The 26,389-nt window shown below is 41.7% G+C and overlaps 1 protein-coding gene and 1 long non-coding RNA gene across 5 annotated transcripts; one reads left to right on the forward strand and one right to left on the reverse strand.

Annotated features, from left to right (window-relative positions):
• Window positions 1-8,090: 8,090 nt before the first annotated feature.
• Window positions 8,091-12,420, reverse strand: LOC148112268 (uncharacterized). Its single transcript, XR_015729646.1, has 3 exons — window positions 12,350-12,420; window positions 8,700-8,795; window positions 8,091-8,196 (listed from the first exon to the last, which is right to left on the reverse strand). It is a non-coding gene; the product is annotated as an uncharacterized LOC148112268 (long non-coding RNA).
• SIAH1 (siah E3 ubiquitin protein ligase 1) lies at window positions 11,697-24,245 on the forward strand. Of its 4 annotated transcripts, none has more exons than XM_034426458.3 (2): window positions 11,697-12,145; window positions 23,237-24,245. In XM_034426458.3, exon 2 carries the CDS (start codon window positions 23,239-23,241, stop codon window positions 24,085-24,087), a length of 849 nt encoding a protein of 282 aa, XP_034282349.1. In that variant the 5' UTR covers window positions 11,697-12,145; window positions 23,237-23,238; the 3' UTR covers window positions 24,088-24,245. The 4 variants fall into 4 exon arrangements, with proteins under 4 accessions (XP_034282349.1, XP_034282350.1, XP_034282348.1 ...); XM_034426459.3 differs by having other exon boundaries at window positions 11,711-11,810; window positions 23,237-24,235; XM_034426457.3 differs by lacking the exon at window positions 11,697-12,145 and adding an exon at window positions 18,684-19,257 and having other exon boundaries at window positions 23,237-24,235.
• The last annotated feature ends 2,144 nt before the right edge of the window (window positions 24,246-26,389 follow it).

Genomic DNA, 26,389 nt, shown 5'->3' on the forward strand with positions numbered 1-26,389 from the left:
TAGAACCTGTCAGAACCCGCTGGATTTCACCCCTGCCTATATCTCTATCTTCTAGGTATCATCTGTCTCTTTCCTTATCCTGTCTACTTTCTGCCTCCCAAATAATTTTGGTGCCATTCCAACATCCAGTGATTTCGTTTCTTGTACGTATAACCCAAACCGGGGCAGAACGTGGCTCTCGCGGAGGTGAGGCAGCCACGCTTTGCTCGAATCAGAGCACGAAAATGATTGAACAGCAGGACTATGAACTCCCGGATCCTCCTCTCTCTAATGCCCCCTCCCCTCCTTTATTAGAACAGCGGTCCCATCCAAACCCCCAACGAAGACAAAAAGAGCACCCCGTGTTTTGAAGTTTTGCTGCTGGAGGAATAGCAGATGGAGCCAGCATTCGGGACATTTGGTGACAGGCTTCCTGGCCTTGTCGAGATGTGTGATTAATCTTTCAGACCAGCCTGTACAATTGGAAGGATTTGATATTACTCAACCACAAGCATTTGGCACGTGTAAAATAATAGAAGGCCGCTCGAAAGCTTTGTTTACTCTAAAAGGACCAAAGAGAACTGCCAACAGACTTTTGTCAGAGAGCCAACCAACATTTTGTGGCTGCACTTGGGGGTGGGGGGTGTTGGGGAGGGATGGAGAGTGTCCTTGGCTCCTACTTGCCTTGTTACACCATCATCTGCAGGATGCAACCCAGGCCTTCCTGGGAGAGATTCTTACATAATGTGGCATCCATTGCTGGCTTGCAAGAAGCCACCCAAATGAATATTTCATACCAAGAAGACAGCAACAATAATAACTGCTGCTAGGTTGTATATTGCATGGAAATAAAACACACAGTACGCATATATCTTCACACCAGCTGTGGTTCTGGGCTTGTTTCAACAAACTAGAGTTCACACACTACACAGAATGCTAAGCTGGCCAGCATTTGGGAAGCCAGCTGGATGGGTGGGGCCAAAAGACAGGAAGGAGGCAAGTTGGGGACATGTCTCTTCTCAGTGATGGCACTGACCCATAACCCATGCACCCACCGCCCAACCAGCACTTCGCCTCCCAATGATCCTCACCTGACGTGACGTCCCCATCAACAGATCCATCACAAGACCCCTGCCTGATGGGACCCACACCTGATCCATTACAAGACCCTCACCTGATGGGACCCTCACCTGATGGGACCTTCCCCATCACAAGATCTTCACCTGATGGGACCCTCACCTGATCCATTACAAGACCTTCACCTGGCGGGACCCTCACCTGTCATGCCCTCCCCATCACAAGACCTACTGACCACAGAAAGCCCTTATAAGCAGAACATCGACACTGACATTCCCCTAAACTCCGCTGAAGATGTTACCTAGTCTGGTAACGAAACGCTTGGGAACCAACCCACAAGCTCGAAGAACAAACCTCCACCCTCATCCTACAGCCGAGCTACAGATATTCGCCACTCTCGCTAAACATTTTTCTTTGTTTAGCAGTACTATGACCATTTTAGATTCGGAGTTCGGGCTAAAAGTAAAGTCTCTTTCCAGCTTTGTGTAACTTTTGCTAACTTGAAGGACTTATTCAGGTGGTTTTTGGGCGAGAACAATAGAGAAATTGTGGGCTGTTGTCTTCTTCTAGGAAGTTTCTTCAACTTCTCAGTCCAGCGTACAGCTCTGAGATTTTTCTGGTAATCCCCACCCAAGAACTAAGCAACCTATTCTTGGTTAGCTTCTAAACCCAGACAGGATTAAGCAGGTACTCTCACCTGCTAGTTTTTGTGGAGCAAAGCAGAAATTATGGGAAGTGTTGTCCATTTCCAGCTGTTGAGTTGGAAGTGGCTCAAAGAACTGCAAAGGACAACATGTGGGTCAAAGGGTGCCCTTCCTGGCACTGGTATCTGGGCAGGGGGAGAGCGAGATAGTGGTTCATGCCCTACCTTTTTTTCTGCACCCACAAAAGCGATAGGGCTTCACTCATGAACCCCCAACCAATATCTTACTTTTGGGGAGGGACTTCTACCCCATTCCATCTGTGCTTGTTTCCTGCAGTAGGCTAAAAAGGGGTTGCTTGGTTAGTGAGTCATTTACCTGTTAGAGCAGGGATCAGCAACCCACAGCTCTGGAGCCGCATGTGGCTCTTTCATCCCTCTGTTGCAGCTCCCTGTCACCAGTCGGCAACACAATTTTGAGAGACCTTCCAGTTGAGGGGAGAGGGGGAAGCACAGCGGACCAAGAGGAGACTCTATAGCAAGGGGCGGATTTTCCGATCGGCTCCACAATTGGTAGGGCTTTCAGTTAGGACAGGTAGAGGAAAAAAGATGCCGCGCTAGGAGGAGACTCTATGGTGGGGAAACCGGACTTCCGGTCAGCTCCAAAATTGAACGGGGGGGCTTCCGGTTAGGACCTTTGTGGCTCCCGGTGTTTTTTTTTTCTGTGGGAAACGGGTCCAAATGGCTCTTTCAGTGTTTAAAAGTTGCCAACATAGTTGCACATATGGAACTATAATTAAGCAGGATTCTCTCCTTCAGAACACCCAACATATTCTCATTTGAGAAGCTTGGTGTGCTCCCTAAAGACTGTGTGGATCTCGGAGAATGAGAAGGATAGCATCCTTGACCTCAACAGGGAAACTGAGTAGCTCAGGCTGGAGTGCTTTGCATGCAGAAACTCCCCAGGGAATTCCTGGCATCTTCTGCTGGAATGACCACACAGCAGGGGATTGGCCAGAAACTCTGCTCTAAAGAGCTGTTTGTGCCTGTCAGACATGCACCTGATTAACCAATAGCATAAACCTGGACAAAGGCAAGTTACTGTATTTATAGAGTGATGTCACATCTATCGCAATACAATTCTAGAACCACGGGCCAAGCTCTGAAGGCCTCTAGAAGATGTTTTGTCACCATTATGCTCCGGAAGTGTGAAAGCTATCATTTTTTGGAATCACAAGGAGATGCACTCTGGAAGAGTAGAGTAGAGTAGAGTAGAGTAGAGTAGAGTAGAGTAGAGTAGAGTAGAGTAGAGAGCATAGCATAGCATAGCATAGCATGGACTGGACTGGACTGGACTGGACTGGACTGGACTGGACTAGACTAGACTAGACTAGACTAGACTAGACTAGACTAGACTAGACTAGACTAGATTTTGTAGATCTTCTAGTCCAACCCCCTCCTTAGGCCGGAAACCCTACACCACTTCAGACAAATGGTTATCCAATCTCTTCTTAAAAACCTCCAGTGTTAGAGCATCCACAACTTCTGGAGGCAAGTTGTTCCACTGATTAATTGTTCTGACTGTCAGGAAATTTCTCCTTATTTCCAGGTTGCTTCTCTCCTTGATTAGTTTCCACCCTTTGTTTCTTGTCCTGCCTTCAGGTGCTTTGGAGAATAGGTTGACTCCCTCTTCTTTGTGGCAGCCCCTGAAATATTGGAACACTGATATCATGTCTTTCCTAGTCCTTCTTTTCATCAGAGACTAAGATGGTAGAAGCCTACATTAGACCTAGAGGCTGAACTGTTCCAAGCATGATCTGAAAGAATCCAAGTCTCCAAATAGGTATTAAAATAAATTGGGTCTAGTTAATTTGGCAGCGATGTTGATGTTGGTGTTGGGTGTTGGCCTTGGTGTTGGACTTGATTTTAGTTTGGCCACATCTATAGCTTTCATCCAGCCTCAGCTGTCCACTTCTAGATGCTTTAGTCTACAAAACGTATTTTCATGATTCCAGAGCTCAACAAGGACAAGGAGATTTAAAAGCCGCCAGACTGAGGAAGACTGATGATCTCGACAGACAGCACTTTGTACCTTGCCTTCAGAATGACAGCCTGTGTCTCTGATCCGATCTGTTCATGGCATTTGCTAGCACGGATTAAGATTTGATCTCATGGCTTCATGGGCCAATCGGTGAGGCACGTTGTATAAGATTCGAAGCTGGTATTCTGCGCAGGTGTTCGGTTTTTTACGGGTGGCAGAAAATGGCGTGGTTTTATATTTTAAAGGGATTGCTGGAAAGCCATTGAAAGAAGCTGTAACGAAAACTACCTAGCTGGCAGATTGTCACATTACTTGGAAAACTTAACATTAGACGCTAATGCATTATTGAGCTGATGCCAAGCTCCTTCTGCGCAGCCCAGAGGGAAAAAAAAAACAACAGTTTATTCTGGGATCCGCTTCGTAGCATGTGTGCCATCCTGGGAAATGCCAAGATAACAAAGAGTACATAGATAACCCAGTCAATTAGGAGTAATTGCTCAGTAGTTAGGATACAAGCACTCCCTTCATTTGGGGTGGGGTGGGGGTGTCTTTACAAGCAGCGCTGAGATTGGCAGAAGAATAGAAATAAATTTTGCAGCCGCACTCTAGAATGCCATATAGAGAATGCCACTTTTCATAGCCATCCAAATATCCTGCCATTCTCTCTCTTTTTTTTAATTTAAACAAAAAGATATTTCAGTTAATATCGAACAAAAGGGCTCTTGATGGGAGCTGGACCGATAGGAACAACTTAAGGGGGAGTGGGAGGGACGGCAGTAAAATATTAGCAGGTTGTTAAAAATTTCAACACTGTCCCAGTTATTTTTTTTTTAAAAAAATCAGTTTTTCTCCCCCCAATCTATCATGTTCAGGCAGCTGTTTATACCCAATGCCACTCAAAAGATGGAGAGAAACAGCAGTCAATCAGAACGTCATGCTACTAACAGTTTGCAGCTTTTGAAGGGCTGGTTCTCATTCTTACGAATTTATTTATATATATATATATATAAAGAAAAGGAAACCCATACATAGAAAATGATGCCAGGTAATTAATTCTGAAAAGCGTCTCATGTTAAAATTGGTCTGGGGAAAATTATCGAAATTAACTGGAATTTTCTAGAGCCGTCTATCAGCAGAAAAGAACATTTTATTGATTGAAGGTGTTGGTAGCAATGGGGTTTGATCACAGATGACGGTCATGACTGTACAATTAAGCCATTTCCATTTTAGTGAGTTTCATATGGGTATAGGTCAGGGGTCGGCAACCTTAAACACACAAAGAGCCATTTGGACCCATTTCCTACAGAAAAGAAAACACCAGGAGCCACAATAACCTTTTGACATCTAAAACGAAGATAACACTGCACATATATAGTTTTTTACCTTTATGCTATGTATAAAAAAACTATAGTGTGTTGCATTTATGACATCAATGAACTGCTACAGAGAAAACAAATTTTTATTTCTGCATGCAACAAAAACATTTTGAACTCTAAAAAAAAAAGATGGGTCGAAAAGCTCAATAAATCACGTGCCGGCAGTTGTGACACATATTTTGAGCAACAGGGAGTAGCAGCAGAGGGATGAAAGAGCCACATGCGGCTCCAGAGCCGGCCCCTGGTATAGGTATTCCTTGACATGGGGCCCCAAATTTACGTTGCTAAGTGAGACGTTTGTGAAAGGAGTTTTGCCCCCATTTTATGGCCTTTCCTGCCACAGTTGTTAAGTAAACCTCTGCAGTTGTTAAGTTAGTAACACAGTTGTTGAGTGAATCTGACTCCCCCCCTCCCCCATGGACTCTGCTTGTCAGAAATTCGCAAAAGGGGATCACACTAGTGGTGGGTTTCAAAAATTTTTACTACCGGTTCTGTGGGTATGGCTTGGTGGGTGTGGCATGGCTTGGTGGGCGTGGCAGGGAAAGGATACTGTAAAATCTCCATTCCCACCCCACTCCAGGGGAAGGATACTGTAAAATCCCCATTCCTTCCCCACTCCAGGGGAAGGATACTGTAAAATCCCCATTCCCACCCAACTCCAGGGGAAGGATACTGTAAATCTCCATTCCCACTCCAATCCAGGGGAAGGTTACTGCAAAATCCCCATTTCCTCCTGATCAGCTGGGACTCAGGAAGCAGAGAATAGATGGGGGCGGGGCCAGTCAGAATTTTTACTACCGGTTCTCCGAACTATTCAAAATTTCCGCTACCGGTTCTCCAGAACTGGTCAGAACCTGCTGAAACCCACCTCTGGATCACACATGTCTCCAGGACAATGCAACTGTTATAAAATATGCCAAGAATCCGAATTTTGATCGTTTGAACCAGAGGAATATTGCAACAGTTTTAAAGTGTGAAAAACGGCACAGTTTTTTCAGTTCCGTTGTGACTTCGAAGAGTCATTGAACGAACGGTTGTTAGCCGAGAATTACCTGTAGGCTAAATTTGTTTTTGTGCAATTTTTAGTGGAAAACTTTTATCCAGGCCTATCCTTCTAATAATATAATTAAGGAATTTTCTGTGTATGTGTGTGTGTGTGTGTGTATGTATGTGTGAGCGGTATTACACTGCAAAGCCCAAGGTAAATCAACCTTGCAAACACCTCTTTAGAAAAAAATGACTGTACTAAATTAAATAACAGTCATGGGCCCTGCTTTTATTAAAACAAACAAAGAAATGGTAGGTATTTGCCCCTCCCCCCAAAAGGTGTTAATGATCTCTCTCTCTCTCTCTCTCTCTCTCTCATTGCTCCATTGATTAATTTCTTAGCTCAATAACAATTGGCTGCCTTGGGAAATGTTTGTGAATATTTTATGCCATGTAAAACATCTGGATCCAATTGAGCCAAGCAACATTTGTGAGTTAAGCTGGCGTTTTGCCAAACCACTCCAGGCAATTCAGATGCTCCGTTTGCATTTTACTTTTTTTTTTTTTCCTTGGGAGATAAATTTACCATCGATTTAAGTTTTGCCGCAAGTTATTTAGGATGCATGCTTGCCTCCAAGCAGTTAGTACCTATCTTAGGGGCAACAAGGGGGATCAAACCGCCACTTCAAAGTAGGGTTCCTCTAAGGCGGAATGAGGGAATTATTAGGGGAAAAGCTGTCTAGGTATCGGAGTTGAAACAATTTATGTCCAGGATGTGAGATGATAGATAGATAGATAGATAGATAGATAGATAGATAGATAGATAGATAGATAGGTAGGTAGGTAGGTAGGTAGGTAGGTAGGTAGACAGACAGACAGACAGACAGACAGACAGACAGACAGACAGACAGACAGACAGACAGAGATATTATACATTAAACAGCAAGGCAAATTCAGACTTTTAGAGTATTGTTTTCAAAGGGGGAATAAGCAACATAATGACTGTAATCAGAAATATTTTTAATAAGCATGTTGGTATAATGGGAAGGCACAATGGGAGGGAATTTAAAACTATGTAGTTTTCCAATATTGCTTTTTTCTCTCTTTCTCTTTCACTTTTATTCCTATTTTTTACAAGCATAGAGATTTCTAGTTTTAAATGGCATAATGAACTTCAAATTCCATGGGGAAAAAAATTACTATATTTATTTATTTATTTTATTTTATTATACTTATATGCCGCCCCTCTCCCAAAGGACTCGGGCAGCTCACAGAAGATTAAAACAATAAAAACAATACAGCAACTACTAAAAAAAAAAAAATCAAATTAAAATCTCCCAATTAAAATCACCCATCAGATCAGCAAATTTGTTGGAAAAGCCATATCTTCAGGTCACGGCGGAAAGAGCGGAAGTCGGGGGCCATCCGGAGCCCCGTGGGTAACCCATTCCAGAGGGTCGGTGCGCCCACAGAGAAGGCCCTCATCCTGGGCGTGACCAGCCGACATATCCTGGACAAATATCCAGGCTATTGGTGCTGGTTCATATGATAAAAATTAGGGGCTAGATTGAGACCATGTTCTAATGAGAACAGACCCTCTTCTGTCAATGGAACTACTCTTAAGGTTGGATCTAAGCCTATATATAGAGAGAGTGAGTTTGCTAAACTCTCCAAGGAACGAAATCCTAAAATGGGCATTCCTGCTCTTTGGCAGATATCAGTTGATTCAATTGCTAAAATAATAGATCAAAGACCAGTTCCGTTTGGCCAAGGCTCCGTTTATCACCAGCGAATTGTTCTGGCTTTTTAATATCTAATCCTTTAAAGAGGATGGTAGTAATTACATGTAAGGCTTTAGCCACTCGGCCAAAATTACCCTTTTGGGGCACTGCAGGGCCTCATTCCAATTTTGCAAATTCTGCCGGTGCTGAGTTAGCAACTATACCTACTGGCTGTGTCTGTCAGGGTAAATGTCTAATTCTCTCAGGCAGGGGCTGGCACCTCCCCATATCCCATCATACCCACTTACCTCAGACTCCTCCCCTGGTGTATAAAAGGGTCCTACACGTGGGCATCCAGCAGTTCCAGATGTGTGCCTGCAAAGACAAGACAGAGGTCAGTGACCTTTACCCTGAATTGGACCTAGGAGGACTCCAGGCCTAGAATAAAGAATTGATGAAGAGATTCCATTGTCTCCTGTGAGTTATTGGGTTAGATCCATCCAGCATTAACAGTGTCCCTCGGTCTACTTGGTTTCGCTACGCTTGTATTGCGTTATGGACCAGCGTAAAGGATACCAGTGAATGCTCCGACACTGGAAGTCTTTAAGAAGATATTGGATAACCTTTTGTCTGAAGTGGTGTAGGGTTTCCTGCCTGGGCAGGGGGTTGGACTAGAAGACCTCCAAGGTCCCTTCCAACCATGTTATTCTATTCTGTTCTATTAGCCCACCTCAAGCCCCTAGCATCTGTGGTCCTTCAGAATAAGGAACAGGCAGCAGAAATACTGTGAGTCTCATTAATTCAGTGCCAGGTAAAAAGATATTCAGCACTATTGACAGAGGGGATTACAAGCAATAAAGTTTATCCTGAACCCTTACCTGCTAAAACATATTCGGAGAAGGAACTGGATCAGTTTGAAGTGGAGAAGATTAAGAGGAAGGCAACGATATTCTTCAAACACTCAAAAGGCTACCCTGCAAAAAAGGGATGTGGTATTTATCTTTGCTTTAAGTAATCTTGTAGCCTAGATATTTTAAACTACAACCTCATTGAAACTTCAAACTGCTGTGTTCAATCCAAAGACAATAGAAGCTGCTCTTTTATAACTCTGGTTATTTTTTTTTTGTAGCTGGCAGATTTCAAATTAAAAAACAACAACAAAAACCTGGAGAAATTAAGAATTGTTCCAACGACGCAAGAGTTTGCTTCTGGAAATGCCAAGTTCTCCTTTGCTGGAGTTCCTAATATGGAAATTGATGGGTGTTGGACTATAGTCCTCGACTTATGACCACAATTGTAGCCCAATGTTTATGTTGCTAAGTGAGAAATTTGTTAAATGAGCCTTGCCCCATTTTACGACTTTTCTTGCCACAGTTAAGTGCACTTGTTAAGTTAGTCACACGATTGTTCAGTGAATCTGGCTTCCCCATTGACTTTGCTTGTCAGGACACAAAACGGGGTCACGTCAGGGGTGAAATGTAAAATGTGTTACTACCGGTTCTGTGGGCGTGGCTTGGTGGAGGGGGTTAATGTGACTGGGTGGGTGTGGCCAACTTTTTTAAAAAAAAAAAAACTTTCCAAAGCATTTTTTCTACCATCTCTTCGGCTGAAGAGATTGCAAAAAAATGCTTTGAAAAGCCTCTCTGACGTCAGGCAACTCAGCTGGGATCATCAGAGAGGCTTTCAAAAGCATTTTTTTCTGCAACCTCTTTGGCTGAAGAGGTTGCAGAAAAAAAACCTTTGAAAAGCCTCTGAGGATCCCAGCTGAGCTGCGTGATCATCAGAAGCTTTTTTTTTTTACTTTTAAAAGCATTTTTTCGGCGGAAGAGGTTGTAGAAAAAATGCTTTTAAAAGTAAACAAAAAAAAAAGCCTCTGATGATCGTGCAAGTGGGGGGGGGGCCGCAGGGATTTTTGCTACCGGTTCTCTGAACCACCTGCCGCCGTCGCTACCGGATCGGGCGATCCGGTCCGAACCAGGAGCATTTCACCCCTGGATCACGTGACCCCGGGACACTGCAACCTGTCATAAATGTGAATCAGTTCTCAAGCGGCCGAATATAAAATAAATACATGAATACATGCCAGTTGCCAAGCATCTAAGTTTTCATCACATGACTACTGGGATGCTGCAACGGTCGTAAGTGTGAAAAATGGTCATAAATCCCCTTTTCCAGTGCTGTTGTAACTTTGAACGGTCACGAAATGAACTGTTGTAAGTTGAGGACTGCCTGTAGACGACCTTCAAAGCTCCCTTCCAACCCTGTTGTTCTATGTTCTAAAATTAGGATCTCTAAACTAGGATTATTATGAGGTTAAAAGAGTAGGTGGCTCAGTGGCTAAGACACTGAGCTTGTTGATCAGAAAGGTTGGCAGTTCGACGGTTCGAATCCCTAGTACAGTCCCCTGCGTGAGCAAGGGGTTGGATTAAATGACTTCCAAGGTCCCTTCCAACTCTGTTACTGTGATGATGATGATGATGATGATGATGAAGGCGAGAAAGGAATGGGGACTAGAAAAACCAGGGCCAAGGATTATAGATTAGTGGCTTGTTTATTTGTACTTCCCATTGACAGTTTATTTGTACATCCCAAATGTCATATTTACTAAGTATTTACTTAGTAAATATTTGCTAAGACTGTATTACTATTCTTCTTCTCATCCTTCCTATTACCTATCTCCTTCTACTTATGACTATAACCTTGTTGCTTGTATCTTTACGGTTTATATTATTTTATTTGTTTCCTACTATGATGATTTGAATTGCTTATTTAGTATCCCATGACAATCACTGTGTTGTATCTTATGATTCATATATATAGTTTTTTTTTATTTTTAAACAAACAGTTCATCAATAATCAATCAGTGTAACATCTGGGTACAAATTTTTTTGCGTCATCATAATCAATACTTTTTAGTACCTATTTATCTTTCTTCTTACATTTAAATTTAATGTATTACAACATATTTTCCCCGTGTTTCTTATTTTTACATTGTCTATATTCAATCTCTATCCACTGATATAATTGCCCCCATATGTTGTAATACTCCGATTCTTCCTTCCCTCTAATTGCAAAAAAGCAAGTATGAATGTATTTTTTAATGTACACTGAGAGTTTATGCACCGAAGACAAACTCCTTGTGTGTCCAATCACACTTGGCCAATAAAGAATTCTTATTATCAATCTGCTTTCCCAGGCCCCCTCAAAAAGAAATTGAAGTGGCTGCCAAACAGCAGTAAATATAATTTTTAATGCTATTTAATATTGAAAATGCTAAGACTGCTCAGAAAATTTAGCAATTAATATGCACATGAAGTTTTACAATACTATAAACAGAAATAAGACTTTATTTTGTATAGGACGGATGCTTCGTGTGTGTGTGTGTGTGTATGTATGTATGTGTGTGTGTGTATATATATATATGTGTGTGTATATATATATATATATATATGTGTGTGTGTGTATATATATATATATATATATATATATATATATATATATATATATATATATATATATATATATATATATATATATATATATATATTTGCACAAATAATTATAAAATATATATATATACCTACCTTTTATTTCTCCATCCCTCCCCCCCCCACTCCCCCTTGATCTGGGCATCCTCCTGCTAGCTTGGCAGACTAAGCCACCATTGCCGGACCAATAAACCAAAGTTTACTTCGCAAGGGCAAACTCCGACCTAGCCAAGTCACCTCCCTCCTTCCAGCTCAGCCGGGCCCGAGTGCGCCTGCGCGCCAGGTGAAAGGAGGTGGAAGGCGGGGGGGGGAGGGAGCGTGTGAGAGAAAGCGGCGGGGACAGCAGCCTCGGGAAGAGCAAGTGCCCGCGAGGCGGGTGCGCGCGCAGCCGCCGGAGAGCTTTCCCTCGCGCGCCCCCTCCCGCCTCGGCAGCGCTCCGGGGAGAGAGAGAGAGAGAGAGAGAGAGAGAGAGGAAAAAAAAAAAAGAGATCGCCTCGTTCGGTCGGTCGCCTTTTTGTTTGTCTGTTTGTTTTTTCGTCTTTTCCTTTTTCACCATCTCCCTCGGCCGGTTCGTTCGTTGGTTCGCCGCGCCCGCGCGCACGAGTCTCGTTCGCCCTCGCTTGAGGAGCCACGCAGCGCCCGCCGGCCGGCCGGCCCGCCTCCCCTTCTCGCTCCCTCCCTCCCTTTTTTTGTTTGTGTGTTTGCTGCCTCCCTCCCGCGCCTCCTTTTCTCCTCCTCCTGCTCGTCGCCCTCAACGACGCCCGCTCGATCCTCGCGGACTCTCCGGGTGGGAGCCAGGCCGCGGCTCAGCCCAAGCCCAGCCCCAGCGCCCACAGGTGAGGAAGGAAGGAAGCCAGGCCGCCGCGCCGGCTTCTTCTAGACCCGACCGGGCCGGGCCTAACCTGGCCTGGCTTGGCCTAGCTTCGATTGCGGCGTTCCCCTCACGCCGTGGCCTAGCGGCGCGCGCGGGCCTCTTCTGAGGGGAAAAACAACGCCAGCCGGGCCTCTTTCTTTCTCTCTCTCGGCGGAGGGGCCTTTACCTCAGGGGAGCCCGGACCGGGCGTGAGGAGGAGGAGGAGGAGGGAGGACCAGGCCGCCGAACAAAAGGAGCCGGTCCGGTGACGGGGGTGGGGCGGGGAAGAAGGCGGCTGAGGCGAGGCTGGCGAGGCCGAGACACGGGCTGGCTCTCTCTCTCGCGCGCGCGGCCTGCGGAGGGGTGGGGGAGGGCCCCGGGAGTCAGTCAGTCAGTCAATCCATCGGAATAGAGCTTCAAGGGACCTTAGAGGTCTTCTAGTCCAGCCTTTGCTCCCCTCCCCCTCCACACATACACACACCAACCACCCGTTTTATAGGTTAACTTGGTTTTTGAATGGCTTTGCAATCAGGCCGGTCTTTCTTGTGAGGCGGAGGAGGGGAAGGAAGCCCAAGTGTGACTTGTGTGGGCATATGGGCACCCTTCTGTCTGTCTGATCTCCAGAAGAGAAGGGGTTGGACTAGAAGACCTCCAGGGACCCTCCAAACTCTTGTTACTATCTCCATCCATCCATCCATCCATCATCTAACTTCTATTTGTCTCTGCCTGCCTGCCTGCCTATCTATTCATCTAATTTCTATCTGTCTGCCTACCTACCTATCATCAAACTTCTATAGGTCCCTGTCTGCCTACCTACCTACCTACCTATCTATCCTAACTCCTATATGTCTCTGCCTGCCTGCCTGCCTATCTATTCATCTAATTTCTGTCTCTGTCTGTCTACCTACCTACCTATCATCAAACTTCTATGTCTCTGTCTGCCTGCCTACCTACCTACCTACCTACCTACCTACCTACCTATCTATCCTAACTCCTATAGGTCTCTGCCTGCCTGCCTATCTATTCATCTAATTTCTGTCTCTGTCTGTCTACCTACCTACCTATCATCAAACTTCTATATCTCTGTCTTCCTACCTACCTACCTACCTACCTACCTACCTATCCTAACTCCTATAGGTCTCTGCCTGCCTGCCTATCTATTCATCTAATTTCTGTCTCTGTCTGTCTACCTACCTACCTATCATCAAACTTCTATGTCTCTGTCTGCCTGCCTACCTACCTACCTACCTACCTACCTACCTACCTACCTACCTATCTATCCTAACTTCTATATGTCTCTGCCTGCCTGCCTGCCTGCCTGCTTACCTACCTACCTATCATCTAACTTCTATCTGTACCTATCTATGATTCTTGATGAACATATATTTTCTTTTATTTACACTGAGAGCATATGCACCAAAACAAATTCCTTGTGTGTCCAATCACACTTGGACAATAAAGAATTCTATTCTATTCTATTCTATTCTATTCTATTCTATTCTATTCTATTCTATTCTATTCTATTCTATTCTATTCTATTCTATTCTATTCTGTTATCAAACTTCTATCTTCTATATCTCTATCTACCTACCTATCCATCCGTTATCTTTCTCATTTCTCTTCTCTCCCTTTCTTTTAGTATTTTAGCTGAGAAGGACTTTCTTTTCTTTTTCTTTTCTTTTTCTTTTCTTGGAGAGGCTTTCATCCTTATCCTAAGGAAATGAAATCAGGAATGGGGAGGGTGGGGATTGATAAACTTTCCTCCTCTCATTCCTGACTTTAGAAAAGTATTCCTGCATTCCTGCATCTTCAGTTCAGGGGTTTCCTCTCTGGACGATGTATGAAGAGAGAGAAAGAGAGAGAGAGAGAGAGAGAAGAAAAGGGCCATGGGAAGCTTCATTGCTTCTCTTTTTCTGGGGCCATAAAAAAAAAAACAGCTGCCATTTGCTGGATGGCAGTTCTGCATTTTGGCTTCAAGGTAAATCCCACTGGGTACTTTTGCTTTGGTAGAGTGAGGTTCAGAAACTCGGTTTGGCTGGGTAGACTGATTATTTGGAAGTAAATCCCATTGGGTTGAATAGAGTTTTCTCCCAGGTAAGTGTACCTGGGACTAGCTCTGGTTATAAGCTTTGGGTGGATCTTTGCAAGCTGTCCTCATCCCTAATTGTCTTACCAGAGATCTGCTTTCTCTCTTTCCACCTTAGTTCACTTCTCCGTTCTTGCACGATGCCATGCGTATCTATGATACATGTTGCTGTATGTTTTTTGATGTAAATGCACAAGTGTACCTTATTTATCTTTGTAGAGAAGGCACAATTCAGGGCTAACATTGCATTGGAAAAGATTTGGCAAGTGCCACAGGTACTGAAACTGAAGGTGGTGAAATCTAGAAAACTTTCCATTTCTTCCCCTCCAAAAACAGATTTTTAAATGTCAAAGAGAGGGACAGGGGGCTTGCGTGTGTAAAATAGAAGTCCAGCTATCCCTTGGGCTGTGCAAGATACTTGAATAATTTGGATCTTGGCCATCTCTTTTAAAGTTAGCAGCATCCTTCACTATTGTGGAATCAATGGAATGTATGGGCACATTTTCTATTTTAACTACTGATGAGCAAAGTAACTCTTGTTCAATTCAAAACTTGTGCTTATGCTTTGAAAGATTCAATACATCTTTTTGTTTTATGTTTGTAACTTGTAGTAATATTTGAATCATATGAAAATGTTCCTTTTGGAGCGGATTTATGGAGTGGTGTTAAATGGTAATGGTAATCACCTGTCTGAGTTTATTGTGTTCTTATTTTCTCATTTTCATCTGTTTTGTCAGTCTACATTAAAACATTTATATCGATGCTTGTAAAAGTGAGAGTAGTGATGCCCTAATGGAGCCAAACTATTTTGACAGATGAAGGATACTGCAGGAATACTGCAATTTTTCAGGATCAGACTTTTAAAAAAAGCTACTGGATACATATTGCACTGGGGTTAATTTTTCATGTTTAAATTTAAAAATCCTGATCAAGTGCACCACAGATTGATCTCACAAAGGTAGCTCATTTCTTTTTTAGATACAAATAATAACTTACTGAAAGAAAAAAGCCAAGTTCTAAGTATGGAATTTGAAGACAAACCCATTCCTCATTGAGACCTGTATTGAATTTGCTTTGACATTAATGCACATAGGATCTTCAGAAATACGCGTATCTAAACTGCAAACCAAATACAAATCACTTTCAGGCTCCTGATTATAGTCTGTAAGAAGATAATGAACATCATGGAAAGTTCATTTCAAACTCACAGAGCTTTCCAAGATTCCAGGGAGATTATGCTACACTGAAGCAAAATTGAGTGTACATGACTCTTTTTGTAGTTAATTACTATCCTATGAAATACAAACTGCTCCACCACCATCACCACCCAAAAAAACCCAATAGAGGCGGGCACTTAGGTATTAAGTTTGACACCCTACTATTGGACATAAAGCATCAGGTTGAGGAAAAGTGCCCTAAAATTGGGGTGGATGCTGACCACAAGCAATTTGGACTTAAGAAATTGTTACTAGTTCTTCAACCTGAGTCCATACAGTACCTATTATGCGATAAGTTTTATTGTGATCTAGCTCTTACATTCTGTAGCCTGCTAGATTAGTTCTGTTATAGTTTGTATGTATTTCACGTCAATTCTATCCCGAAGTATCTTTTTAAAGAAGGATTTCAATAGTGTTGAAATGCATTTATTTATAGCCTACTTGGATAACAAATGTGGTTGAAACATCATCAGTCTTGTTAGTACTGGATGGCAGACCACCAGGAAATATCATTAGAAGTGTATGAAAATATATTTCTTATGAACCTGGAAGTCCCTCACAGCTTTTCTATGAGAAGTTGAAAGAAAATGTTATTTGGCTTGTGTTACAGATGTATGTGTATGGTGCAATCTCTATCTTCATTGAATGGCTAATTGTTAATTCCAAGTTTGTTGTTCAATTTATACAAGTGTATGTATAAATTTGCATACCGGTACTAAAGTGCATGCAATATTTGTAGAGCGATGGGATTCAAGAAAACTCTGAAACATTACTTTTCAGACTTCATCTTTGTAAGTGACGTCTCCCTTTCAGTTGAACTAGATTTCTGGTGACTTAAACTGATTTTCTTGATAATAAGAAAGTGACTTGTCTTGTTTTTTCTTCAATGCTTTTTCAGGTTTTTAATTTAATTTACAGCACTGATATTTTCTAAAAGTGTCCCATTCACACACTAAAGGACAAGTAGTTGTCACATTTTCGTATGTGAAACCTCCATGAAATATTCCAACAGAGTATTATTATAGGGCACGTTACATAAGAGTATTTCTTCAAGGAAAACCTCAAAAGCCCTGAAAATGTTCTCTCCATGACCCATCATCACACAAGACTTCCTCAAAACGGGGTAGAGACAGGAAATGAGAATGCAGTTTTGGAGCTGGCCTGGCACAGAAAAGAATGTAGTTTTGAAAGAGGTGACATTTTTAAGACCCCATTGCCATACAATGACCTTCCTGTTAGGTGGTTTTCTGGAGCCTCGAGTGCACATAGTAGTAATTGTTACACAACCTGAAATGGCCTTCCAAAGAGAAATGTACTTTCAGTCTATCACCCCATCCCCTAGTCTCACAGAGCTATTTTTAAAGGCTTAGTTTATATCACTTAACCACTTAAAATTGTTTAATTACCTAAATCCATACACAATACAGATGCTTATACCTTTAGGTTTAAAGCTATAGGAACCCTAGGAATTTGCAGCTGTTTGCTCCATGCGTCATCAGATAAGTCGTGTTGTATCTGGTGCTATTCCTGGCATTCAGTGCATCAGAGGAACAAACTTTTTTTTTTGGAAGGCTGCATACCAAAAGTTAGTGACAGGGCCCAAAGGGAAACCTGATTTGTTTTGCTCTCACATAGACCGAAGTAAAATTAAATATGGTTACTAATAATTCGGTAATATATTTAATAATTTCTTTATGTTAGATTAGCATTTAAAAACTTTTGGAGACATCCTTGGAGAGCTAATCAGGGCTTTCAAATCTCCTTTTGCATCACCTTTTGCCTGCCTCTCCTTTTGTCTACCTGCGTTGAACTGCAGAATGCACTCTTTTATATTGAGGAATCCTGGAATTTAAGTTGATTTACTGAGATTTGGCTTGTTTGTCTTCATCCGCACGGCTCCAGTAGAAATTATTGCTCACCTCTTTCAGGCTTGCATGTGTGTTTTAAATACACCTCAGTATAAACAGCCATTTCACGGGAAATCTCCTTTTCCTGTGTAAAATACCTTGTGTCGCATTCTTGGCATTGCCAGGTATGGCAGGCACTCTTCAGTATCTGTCAGCCTGTGGGCAACATGGAAAGAACTAGTAGTCTTACTAATCATAAAAGGGATTGTTTATTCCAAAATAATGTCCATATTATAATTTAGTGAGGGACGCGGTGCCTCACTGGCTAAGATGCTGAGCTTGTCAATTGAAAGGTTGGCAGTTCAGCGGTTCGAATTCCTAGTGCTGCGTAACGGGGTGAGCTCCCGTTATTTGTCCCAGGTTCTGCCAACCTAGCAGTTCAAAAGCACCTAAAAATGTAAGTAGAAAAATAGGGACCACCTTTGGTGGGAAGGTAACAGCGTTCTGTGCGCCTTTGGCATTTAGTCATGCCGGCCACATGACCACGGAGACGTCTTTGGATAGCGCTGGCTCTTCGGCTTTGAAATGGAGATGAGCACTGCCCCCTAGAGTTGGGAACAACTAGCACATATGTGCGAGGGGAACTTTTACCTTTACCTATAATTTAGGGAGTTGAGCTTATCTGGAGAGAGCCATACAGTTTCCTCGCTATACAAGAGATTTACCTCTGTCTCTTTAAGAATATTGTTTTGTTGACTTTTCACTCCCTTGGGATTTCCTGGTGGTCTCCCTTCCAAGTATTAATCAGGTCCGATGGTGCTTAGCTTCCAAACCCAGATAAAGTCTGTCCCCTGCTGGACCTTTCTAGGAAGCACGGGGCTGTGTATAGGGAAGGAGAAGATAACAACCTGGCTGCTGGTTACAGAGCCTCATTGGTTTCGCGGAAGTCTGCTGGCCTTGCTGCTCTTTCTGTTCCACATTAAACCATCTTTGCAGGAGGGCCACTAATTAAACTCACCAGCTGCTTGTTGGAGACAGTCTGGTTCTTGGAGGGGAGGGAGGAGTACAGGCCTGTAGTTTGCATTTTGCCTTGAGCTCCTTAGCCTGGCTGCGGTTGGGGAATGGCCCAGGGCTCCTTTTTCCCAGCCTTTCTTTCCCTGCATCAAGCAGGCTCTGCTTTGATGGATGCCTGCATTAGTTGACTGCATGCAGAGTCCAGCTGGTCATGTGAGGCTGAAACGCCCGTTGGCTGGCCGGCCAGCCTGCCTCTTTCTTCCCTAGGCCGAGGTGAGGCACCGCCTCTATTCCGTGGCTCCCTCCCTGATGTGTACGAGGAGCTGAAGAATAGCAGACTCAGGGTTCCTTCAGCAACCAGTGGCTTTGCTGCAGAAGGCACTGGGCTGAATTCTGGAGGAGCTGCTGCGGCGTTTGGATTTGTGCCGTCGCTAGCTCTGACTCTGGAGATCTCCCAAGATTACAAAAAGGCTGGGTTGGTGGAAGTGACAATGCAGGAACCATCCTAAGAAGCTTTTCTGATCAAAGTGGATCTAACTGGAGACTGGTCGGATTTGCAACTCCGTGACTCTCACCTTTGCTTTCCCCCCACCTCCGCACTCTTCTTTTTCCCAATTGGTTTACGCTCAGGATTACTTCGGAAACTTTACTGAAAAAGAAATGTTGGGTTTCCACACCCTGGCCATGTTCGGGAAACTGCCTGCCTTTCATGGATTTGTGCCCCCTTCTGGGTATTGTGTTTGCGCTGACTGTCTGCAAGCCTAGGAATTTCCAGGAGGGGCCTCTGTTGTGGATTGTTTTTGTTTCTATGGAGAAACGCAATGAGCTGTTTTACTCCTGATGACGGGGAAATCCGCCTTCAGTTTTTTGTATGCTTGGAAAGGAATCCTTGATACATGTCTGCCAGGGAATAAAAGCAACAAAAGAAAAGGTAGCACATTTTTAAGCTGGCGTTGTTTGGAGTCTCATAGTCAAGAGTTGTAGAAGTCCGTTGTGTGGCCCTGGCATATCACGGGCATTTGTCTCGTATGTTTTAAAGAAATGTGAGAAACACCTGTAAGTTTTCAGCAGATGGTAATTTAGTTGAACCAGTCCTTGTTATAAGTAGCAGAACCACATACTGTATCACAAAATCACGTGCTTTAAATGGGAATGGAATAATTGCTAATATTTTGTTTTAGCTCAAAATTCACTATATGTCTAAAATGTGACAGAGAGAGGAATCACTATGTAATATGTTTGCAGTACATTATTAAGTAATTGCATCAGTTTGGAATTTGGCATGCCCTGATACAGTAATCCGAAGACATATAATTTGGCAATTTGTATTTGAATTCTTGAGGGCTTTCCAAGTATTGTGCCAATTAAAAATCATCATCTTTTATGTGGTTAAAAAATATTGGGGAAGAGTTGGCTCATAGTTTTCTAATTGTACTTGATTTTAATTGTAATTGTACTTGATTTTTTTTCTAATACCAAAATAGAGCAGGATCCCCTTTCTGCTAGAGCAGAAGTCCTAAAAATACTGTGCAAGATAAAATTTTGGAATCTCAACAAGTAGATTGTATTCTCACATAATTGCTGACTGTTGAAAAATAGTGATTTTTAGTATAGGTAGCAAGTAAAGTATTGATGTGGTCAAAAAATAGATCTACATATTGTGTAACATTGGAGATCTGTTTTACAGTTGGGCATGATCTGACATGCTCCATGATAATGAGGCAGGATTCCACATTCATCCACACCCTGTCATTTGTATTTTGAGAAAGTATACAAAACACTTAAAAGTGGTGAGTCACTGGCTGGATAAAGATTAGTTTCAGTTCTCTACTCCCAGCAGGCTTTTTTGCATATATTTCCATCCGATATTGATAGTTTGTTTTTGAAGATTTAAAGATGGGGTGGGGGGAATGGGAAATACTTCCAGCTGTTAATAACTGGTATTTTGTGTGTGCTAATACTTCAATTGATATATTAAATCTGGCCTATAGATAAAGGGAGTAAGGAACAGTAATTGGAATCTCAGATTCTTTTTCATGCATTACTTCATATAACTATTTGATAGTAATTTATACCTGGAATTTTTGGACACAGAAGTGCTTTAAAAACATTTTATAGTAGAGCATGAGACCTACGATAGCGTATAAGCCAGTACTTAGAAACTAACAGTTATACTTAAAGGAATTGGAAAATTAGTTTTTAAATAGGTCAAATAAGAATTTAGTACTTTAATAACATGCCCAGATTTTGCAGTTCTAGAAATGAAATATGATTTCAAACAAGCCAGATATTTAAGTTTGCAAAACATGTTTTTAGTAAAGCCAGTTTAGCTTAAATTGAAAGAAAGAGCCAACATACTGGTTAGGGTGTTGGACTATGACTCAGGATTAGATTCAGGTCCACACTGAGCCATGAAAACTCAGTCCTTCATAAGATATTACAAGGATGAAAGTGGAGAAAGTTCTAGATGTGGTGGAAAGAAGTTAAATGAATACATAGAAACTTGTCCTGTCCATCCAGATGACTACAATGGCGATCAGTTTCATCCAAATGGATTAAGGATTTTGTCACATGAGGGCTTTCCCTCCTGGCAAATGACTGGCAATATGGAAAGCTACTGAGTTATTTTAAGCAGGCTCAATAAATCAGTGGGTAAAACATTTATACTGATATGTTTAATATAAAATACAGTTTTATATATATTGTTCCATGAGGCCATCCAAATGATCTAATTATAAATTGGCAAAGATTCTAGTTAGAAAACTTTTCTAGAGCATGTTCTTGTCAATATAGATACAGAAAATTTGTACGAGAATGGGGCCCCTTCCTCACTTTTCAAGAATCAATAGATTCTTGATGGGTTCTATGACTATAGAATAATACTCCTATAAACGTAGTGTGGGAATTGTTTCACAGCAAGTGTAAAACCCAAATGATTAATTTCTTAGCATACGAAATAACTAGGGCTGAGCTTTGATAAACTTGATAAAAGTAGTTGGAAGCACTTGCCGTCTGATTAAAGGGTGTGGAAATGCGATTTCTAAATCACTTTACCAGATTGCGTATTATGAAATATGTGGCCTGGTTGAGTGTAGCTATACGTGTGTTAATGCCCAGCTTTTTGGGTGTGGGTGCTTTACACAACAGGGTAGCCAAATACATGTTTGACCATTCCCTCATTATAATAAATTTGATTTAAGGAATGTCTTCTTTGGTCATAAACCGTTCTGGAGGAAATTTATTTAGCGTTCATAGGCAGAAGAGGCATTTCCTCTCTTTTAACAAAAAGGAGAAATTCCCAAGATGTTACATGCTGCCCTTGCCTTTTTAATTACAGCAGCTGAAATATGGCAGTACTTTGCTTTAACCCTGTTTTTTTTTTTTTCCCAGAGGAACTTGCTGCCAAATAAATGGGGACATTGTTTTAATTTGAGTACTTTAACTGCTGAATCCTACCCCATTAATTGGTTTCACCATACAGTACTTTTCTGGGGCTTGCAGATGCTTTTTGGCATGCACAGTAAGACTGTTACCAGCCCACTGAGGTTAGCTATATTTAGATATAGGTATTTAATAGCATTTCACCAACGCAAAACATGTAGCCAGATGGCCAGGGAAAATATTTAATGAAAATGTTCCTATCAGTATGAAAAACAAAACATAAACTGTGGTTGTTGGAATGTGGCACCTTCAAAATATTGATATTTTGGTCCCACGTGTTTAGGAAGGAGCTGCTTTTCCATCTTTTGTTTAAATCCCCACAAAGTATAATGTGCTGAAATAATATTGGCTGAGGGTGCTGCTATTCCTCCTGGGCATAACGCCATTGCTTACCTCCTAGGTGTTTGTCACTAAGATGATGGCAGTTTTTGCATTGCAAGAGGCCTGGCAGAATAGCTAATTATCACCCAGGGTGTCTTGAGGAAAAGCTCTCAGTGTATCCGGAAGTAGGTTTCTTCAACAGCACATAGCTACTCAGGAAACCTTTTTATTTTTAACTTAGCAGCTAATTTGGAGATGTTGGGAAATCCTGACTAAGCTTGATTGTCAGCAATGGGCAGTTCCTGTCCGTAGAGTATTTCTCTGTTTGGGATTAAAAAAAAGATGCCAGAAAAGAAGCAAAATTTGATTACAAAAGCTGCTAGGTTTTGTTTACGGTTTTGGCAAAAGAGTTTTGGCTATATTGTTGCAGTTCTATCTAGGGTGTGATTTCAATCACAAGTTTGGAACCTCTGGAAATTTTCTTGATGTTTCCAGTTCCGGGAATACTTACAGATCCTGTTTAATCAAGCAAATCATAACCAACATTTTGCCATACAAAATAATTTTTGAGTTACTCACTGTACCTTTAATTCACCAGTTTGTAAACTTCATAGATACTTGGGCTGAAATGCAGTCTTGCTTTAAAAAAAGAGAGTGAAAGCTAGAACACGCTCAATCTCTCTTTTTTTAAAGCAAGACTGCAGCTTACTAGAGTTGGTATTTAAATGAGCACTCTTTTTAAATATTGTTTTATTTAATAGCAATCCTGGAGAGAAAAAATGAGGAAAGTGTTCCCATAGTGATTCCATTTCAGGTAAAACCTGTTGCTGTTATCAAAACCTCTTACTGTCTTTTAGAGCACCTTCAGAGCAGATTTGAGACCTCACTATGGAAGCTAGTTAGCAGCTAGTTACCATGAAACATTTTAGAGGCCGTGCACATCTAAATATCAGTTGTTCAGAGAGGTATATAACCTTTATTGTTCTCTTTATCACCATCTGAAAGCCACTGTGACAAATGGTTGCACTGAAGGCTCTATAGATTGGCCCATTGTTGAATTTGATCTTTTTCCCATAAAAAAAGTTTGAGATGATTGTTGCTAGTTAAAAGGAACTCACTTTGGTTTTTGTTTTGTTTGTTTCTTGCAGAAATGAGTCGTCAGACTGCCACAGCACTTCCGACAGGTACCTCGAAGTGTACACCGTCCCAAAGGGTACCTGCCTTGACGGGCACCACCGCTTCCAACAATGACTTGGCCAGCCTCTTCGAGTGCCCCGTCTGTTTTGACTATGTACTGCCACCTATCCTCCAGTGCCAAAGCGGGCACCTCGTTTGTAGCAATTGTCGCCCCAAGCTCACCTGTTGTCCAACCTGCCGAGGACCGTTGGGTTCCATTCGGAATTTGGCTATGGAAAAAGTTGCCAACTCCGTACTTTTTCCTTGTAAATATGCCTCCTCCGGCTGCGAGATAACTTTGCCGCATACCGAGAAAGCTGACCACGAAGAGCTTTGCGAATTCAGGCCTTACTCTTGTCCGTGCCCTGGGGCTTCTTGTAAGTGGCAAGGCTCTCTGGATGCTGTCATGCCACACCTCATGCACCAACATAAATCAATAACAACACTACAGGGAGAAGATATTGTTTTCCTTGCTACAGACATTAATCTTCCCGGAGCTGTCGACTGGGTTATGATGCAGTCTTGCTTTGGCTTTCACTTCATGTTAGTACTGGAGAAACAGGAGAAATATGACGGTCACCAGCAGTTCTTTGCAATCGTACAGTTGATAGGCACGCGGAAACAAGCTGAAAATTTTGCTTACCGCCTCGAGCTAAACGGTCACAGGCGGCGATTGACTTGGGAAGCTACCCCGCGATCGATCCATGAGGGGATCGCAACCGCCATCATGAATAGTGACTGCTTAGTCTTCGACACCAGCATTGCACAGCTGTTTGCAGAGAACGGCAACTTAGGTATTAATGTGACAATTTCAATGTGCTGAAACCCCAATCTGACATTTTCAGGGCCAGTGTCTAAAATAATAATAATAATAATAATCACCTCAATCCAAATCCGCTGCATTCAGTTTCGCAGAAACCGTGGTAAACATCTGACTGCTAGGTGTGAACAATTGTGAGGGAGAGGCCAGCATCAATGAAGGTAAATAAGGTAAATTAATGAGAAGACTGTTCAGGTGCAGATAACAGTTGCATGTAATAACACTAATATATTTAAATGAGTCAGCAGTAAACCACTGAAAATTTTATATATATATATATATATATATATATATATATATATATATATATATATATAAATAAAATGAGTGTGTGTGTATATATATATATATAAATTATATTATATATATACCCAAAATGGGCATCCTTTTGTATTAAGAATTGATTCTATGAAAAGTGCTGTAAAATAATTCTAAACTTCTTTGTAGATTAATTGTACTTTTGAAAAAGGATACTGTTTGTGTTTTCATTTGTGTTTCTTTTGACTGACAAGCCATGCACAGCGGTTTGGGGTTTGACCGCTGTTTCTCCTGTTCCTTCCTTTTCTCCCTTGCTTTTTTTTTCTTCCCAAGTCACTACATAGTATTGCTGCTGTTCTTGTATAAATTTTCTGTGTATTTGCTAATTTTTATTAACTTCTAGTTTTTCATTAAATAAATGATTTTTCTTTCCTGTGATTCGGTTTTTTTTTTTTCTGTTTCCTTTTTGCTTTTTGGAAGGGGACCTTTTGAAATAACTTACGGGTATCATCTTCTGATAAGACAGCAAAATTGCTTATGGCTAAAGGTAGACTTCCCTATATATTGGTAATGTTTTTGGGGTGCTGCTTTGCCACGAAGAATGGTGCATACAACTTGAAGAATAGAGACACCATTAGACAAATTCCAAAATAGTCGTCTTTTAGATTGTAGATACCATTGCATTTTTATTTCAAACTTGATTTTGAATGTTTCATTATGTTCTAATTTATTTTAAGTTAGTGGGAAATTCGGGCCCATTTTCAAAAGAATTTGAGAGATCTTGAAACATTTTGAGGTCATTCTTGTATTAATTTGTTGTGCAATACAAGAAAGCATAGTTTACAGTATTTGTAACTATAAATATAGGCCATTTGTTTAAAGGAGAGAGTTGAAATAAGCTGTTTTGGTCTTTTTAAAAATTCTGTCATTAAAAGAATTTCTGGCAAACTGAAATATCTTAAAATGATGTTGGCTGGTCTGTTTTGTTAAATTTTGTTTTGGCAATAATGGAATGAAAGCAAACTAAAAATGGAAGTCTCCCTTGCAGTTTCACCTTTAATGCTAGGTTCCTGCAGCAGGATGATCCTTTTGTGCCAAGGATCTTCTTCCAGCAGGCTATTCTGTGAATGCTTATCTGCCTAACTTCCTTCAGGCTATTTATAGATGGGAACATCCAGGAGAAATGTGAGGCGTGGTCTCACACATTTTGTATTTGTTCCTAGAAGCCAGGCATGTTAGCACATATTGCACCAATACCTTGTTTTTAAAGTTATTTTAAGATGAAAAAAAATTCAGATGACTAAAGGAACCATCATCAATGATTCTTTTAACAGCAAACGAGGTTTCAGGCAACAAAGAGGGAGTGAATGGGAAAAGTGCTGTTCATAGTAGCCCTCGACTTAAATCCACAACTGAGTCTGGAATTTTGGTCGCCATGGGACTGGTCTCGATTTCACAACCATTTTTATAATGGTTCCTAAATGAGCAACCGTGCCCATTGCTAGTCCAATGGACATGTTTTTGCCAGAAAATAGAAAAATGCAATCACATGATCCTGAGATGTTGCAACTGGTTGTCAATGAGAGCCAGTTGCCAAGCACCCAAAATACAACCACACAGCCATGGGGGAAAGGGTGCAGCAATTGTAACTTAGAAGACGGATCATTAAGTAACTTTTTCCAAGTCCATCTTAACTTTGAATGATTGTTAAGTGACCAGTTATAAGTCAAGAACTACCATTATGTGATTTAGGCTACTGGATATAGGGATTAGCAAGGCATGTAAAGCCTCTATTAGGAATGTCTGGATACACCTGGACATAATAGTTATGGAAAGTTTTTGTTTGCAGTGCATGTCATGTCTTGGCATGTGCTCATGGCGTGTGCTCCAGGTACATAATAAACAAGTTGCATAGATAGATACCAGCTTCATGACTTTTTGACAGTAGTACTAACCAATTTTGACTTCAAAGGAGACAGCTGCATTTAAGTTACGTAGGCTTGCAATTAAGCCTTTTGCTTAATGAGATGGCAAGGTGTGCACGAGT

Source organism: Pantherophis guttatus, chromosome 11, assembly GCF_059756535.1.
Source record: "Pantherophis guttatus breed Tessera chromosome 11, ASM5975653v1, whole genome shotgun sequence".
Lineage (NCBI taxonomy): Eukaryota > Metazoa > Chordata > Lepidosauria > Squamata > Colubridae > Pantherophis > Pantherophis guttatus.

What these genes read in the sequence shown, in the direction of transcription:
- SIAH1 (XM_034426457.3), top strand. Translation starts at nt 19,167, where the DNA reads ATGACGGGGAAATCCGCCTTCAGTTTTTTGTATGCTTGGAAAGGAATC. An exon ending in TAAAAGCAACAAAAGAAAAG is followed by an intron (nt 19,258 to 23,236) that starts GTAGCACATTTT and finishes TGTTTCTTGCAG; the next exon opens with AAATGAGTCGTCAGACTGCC.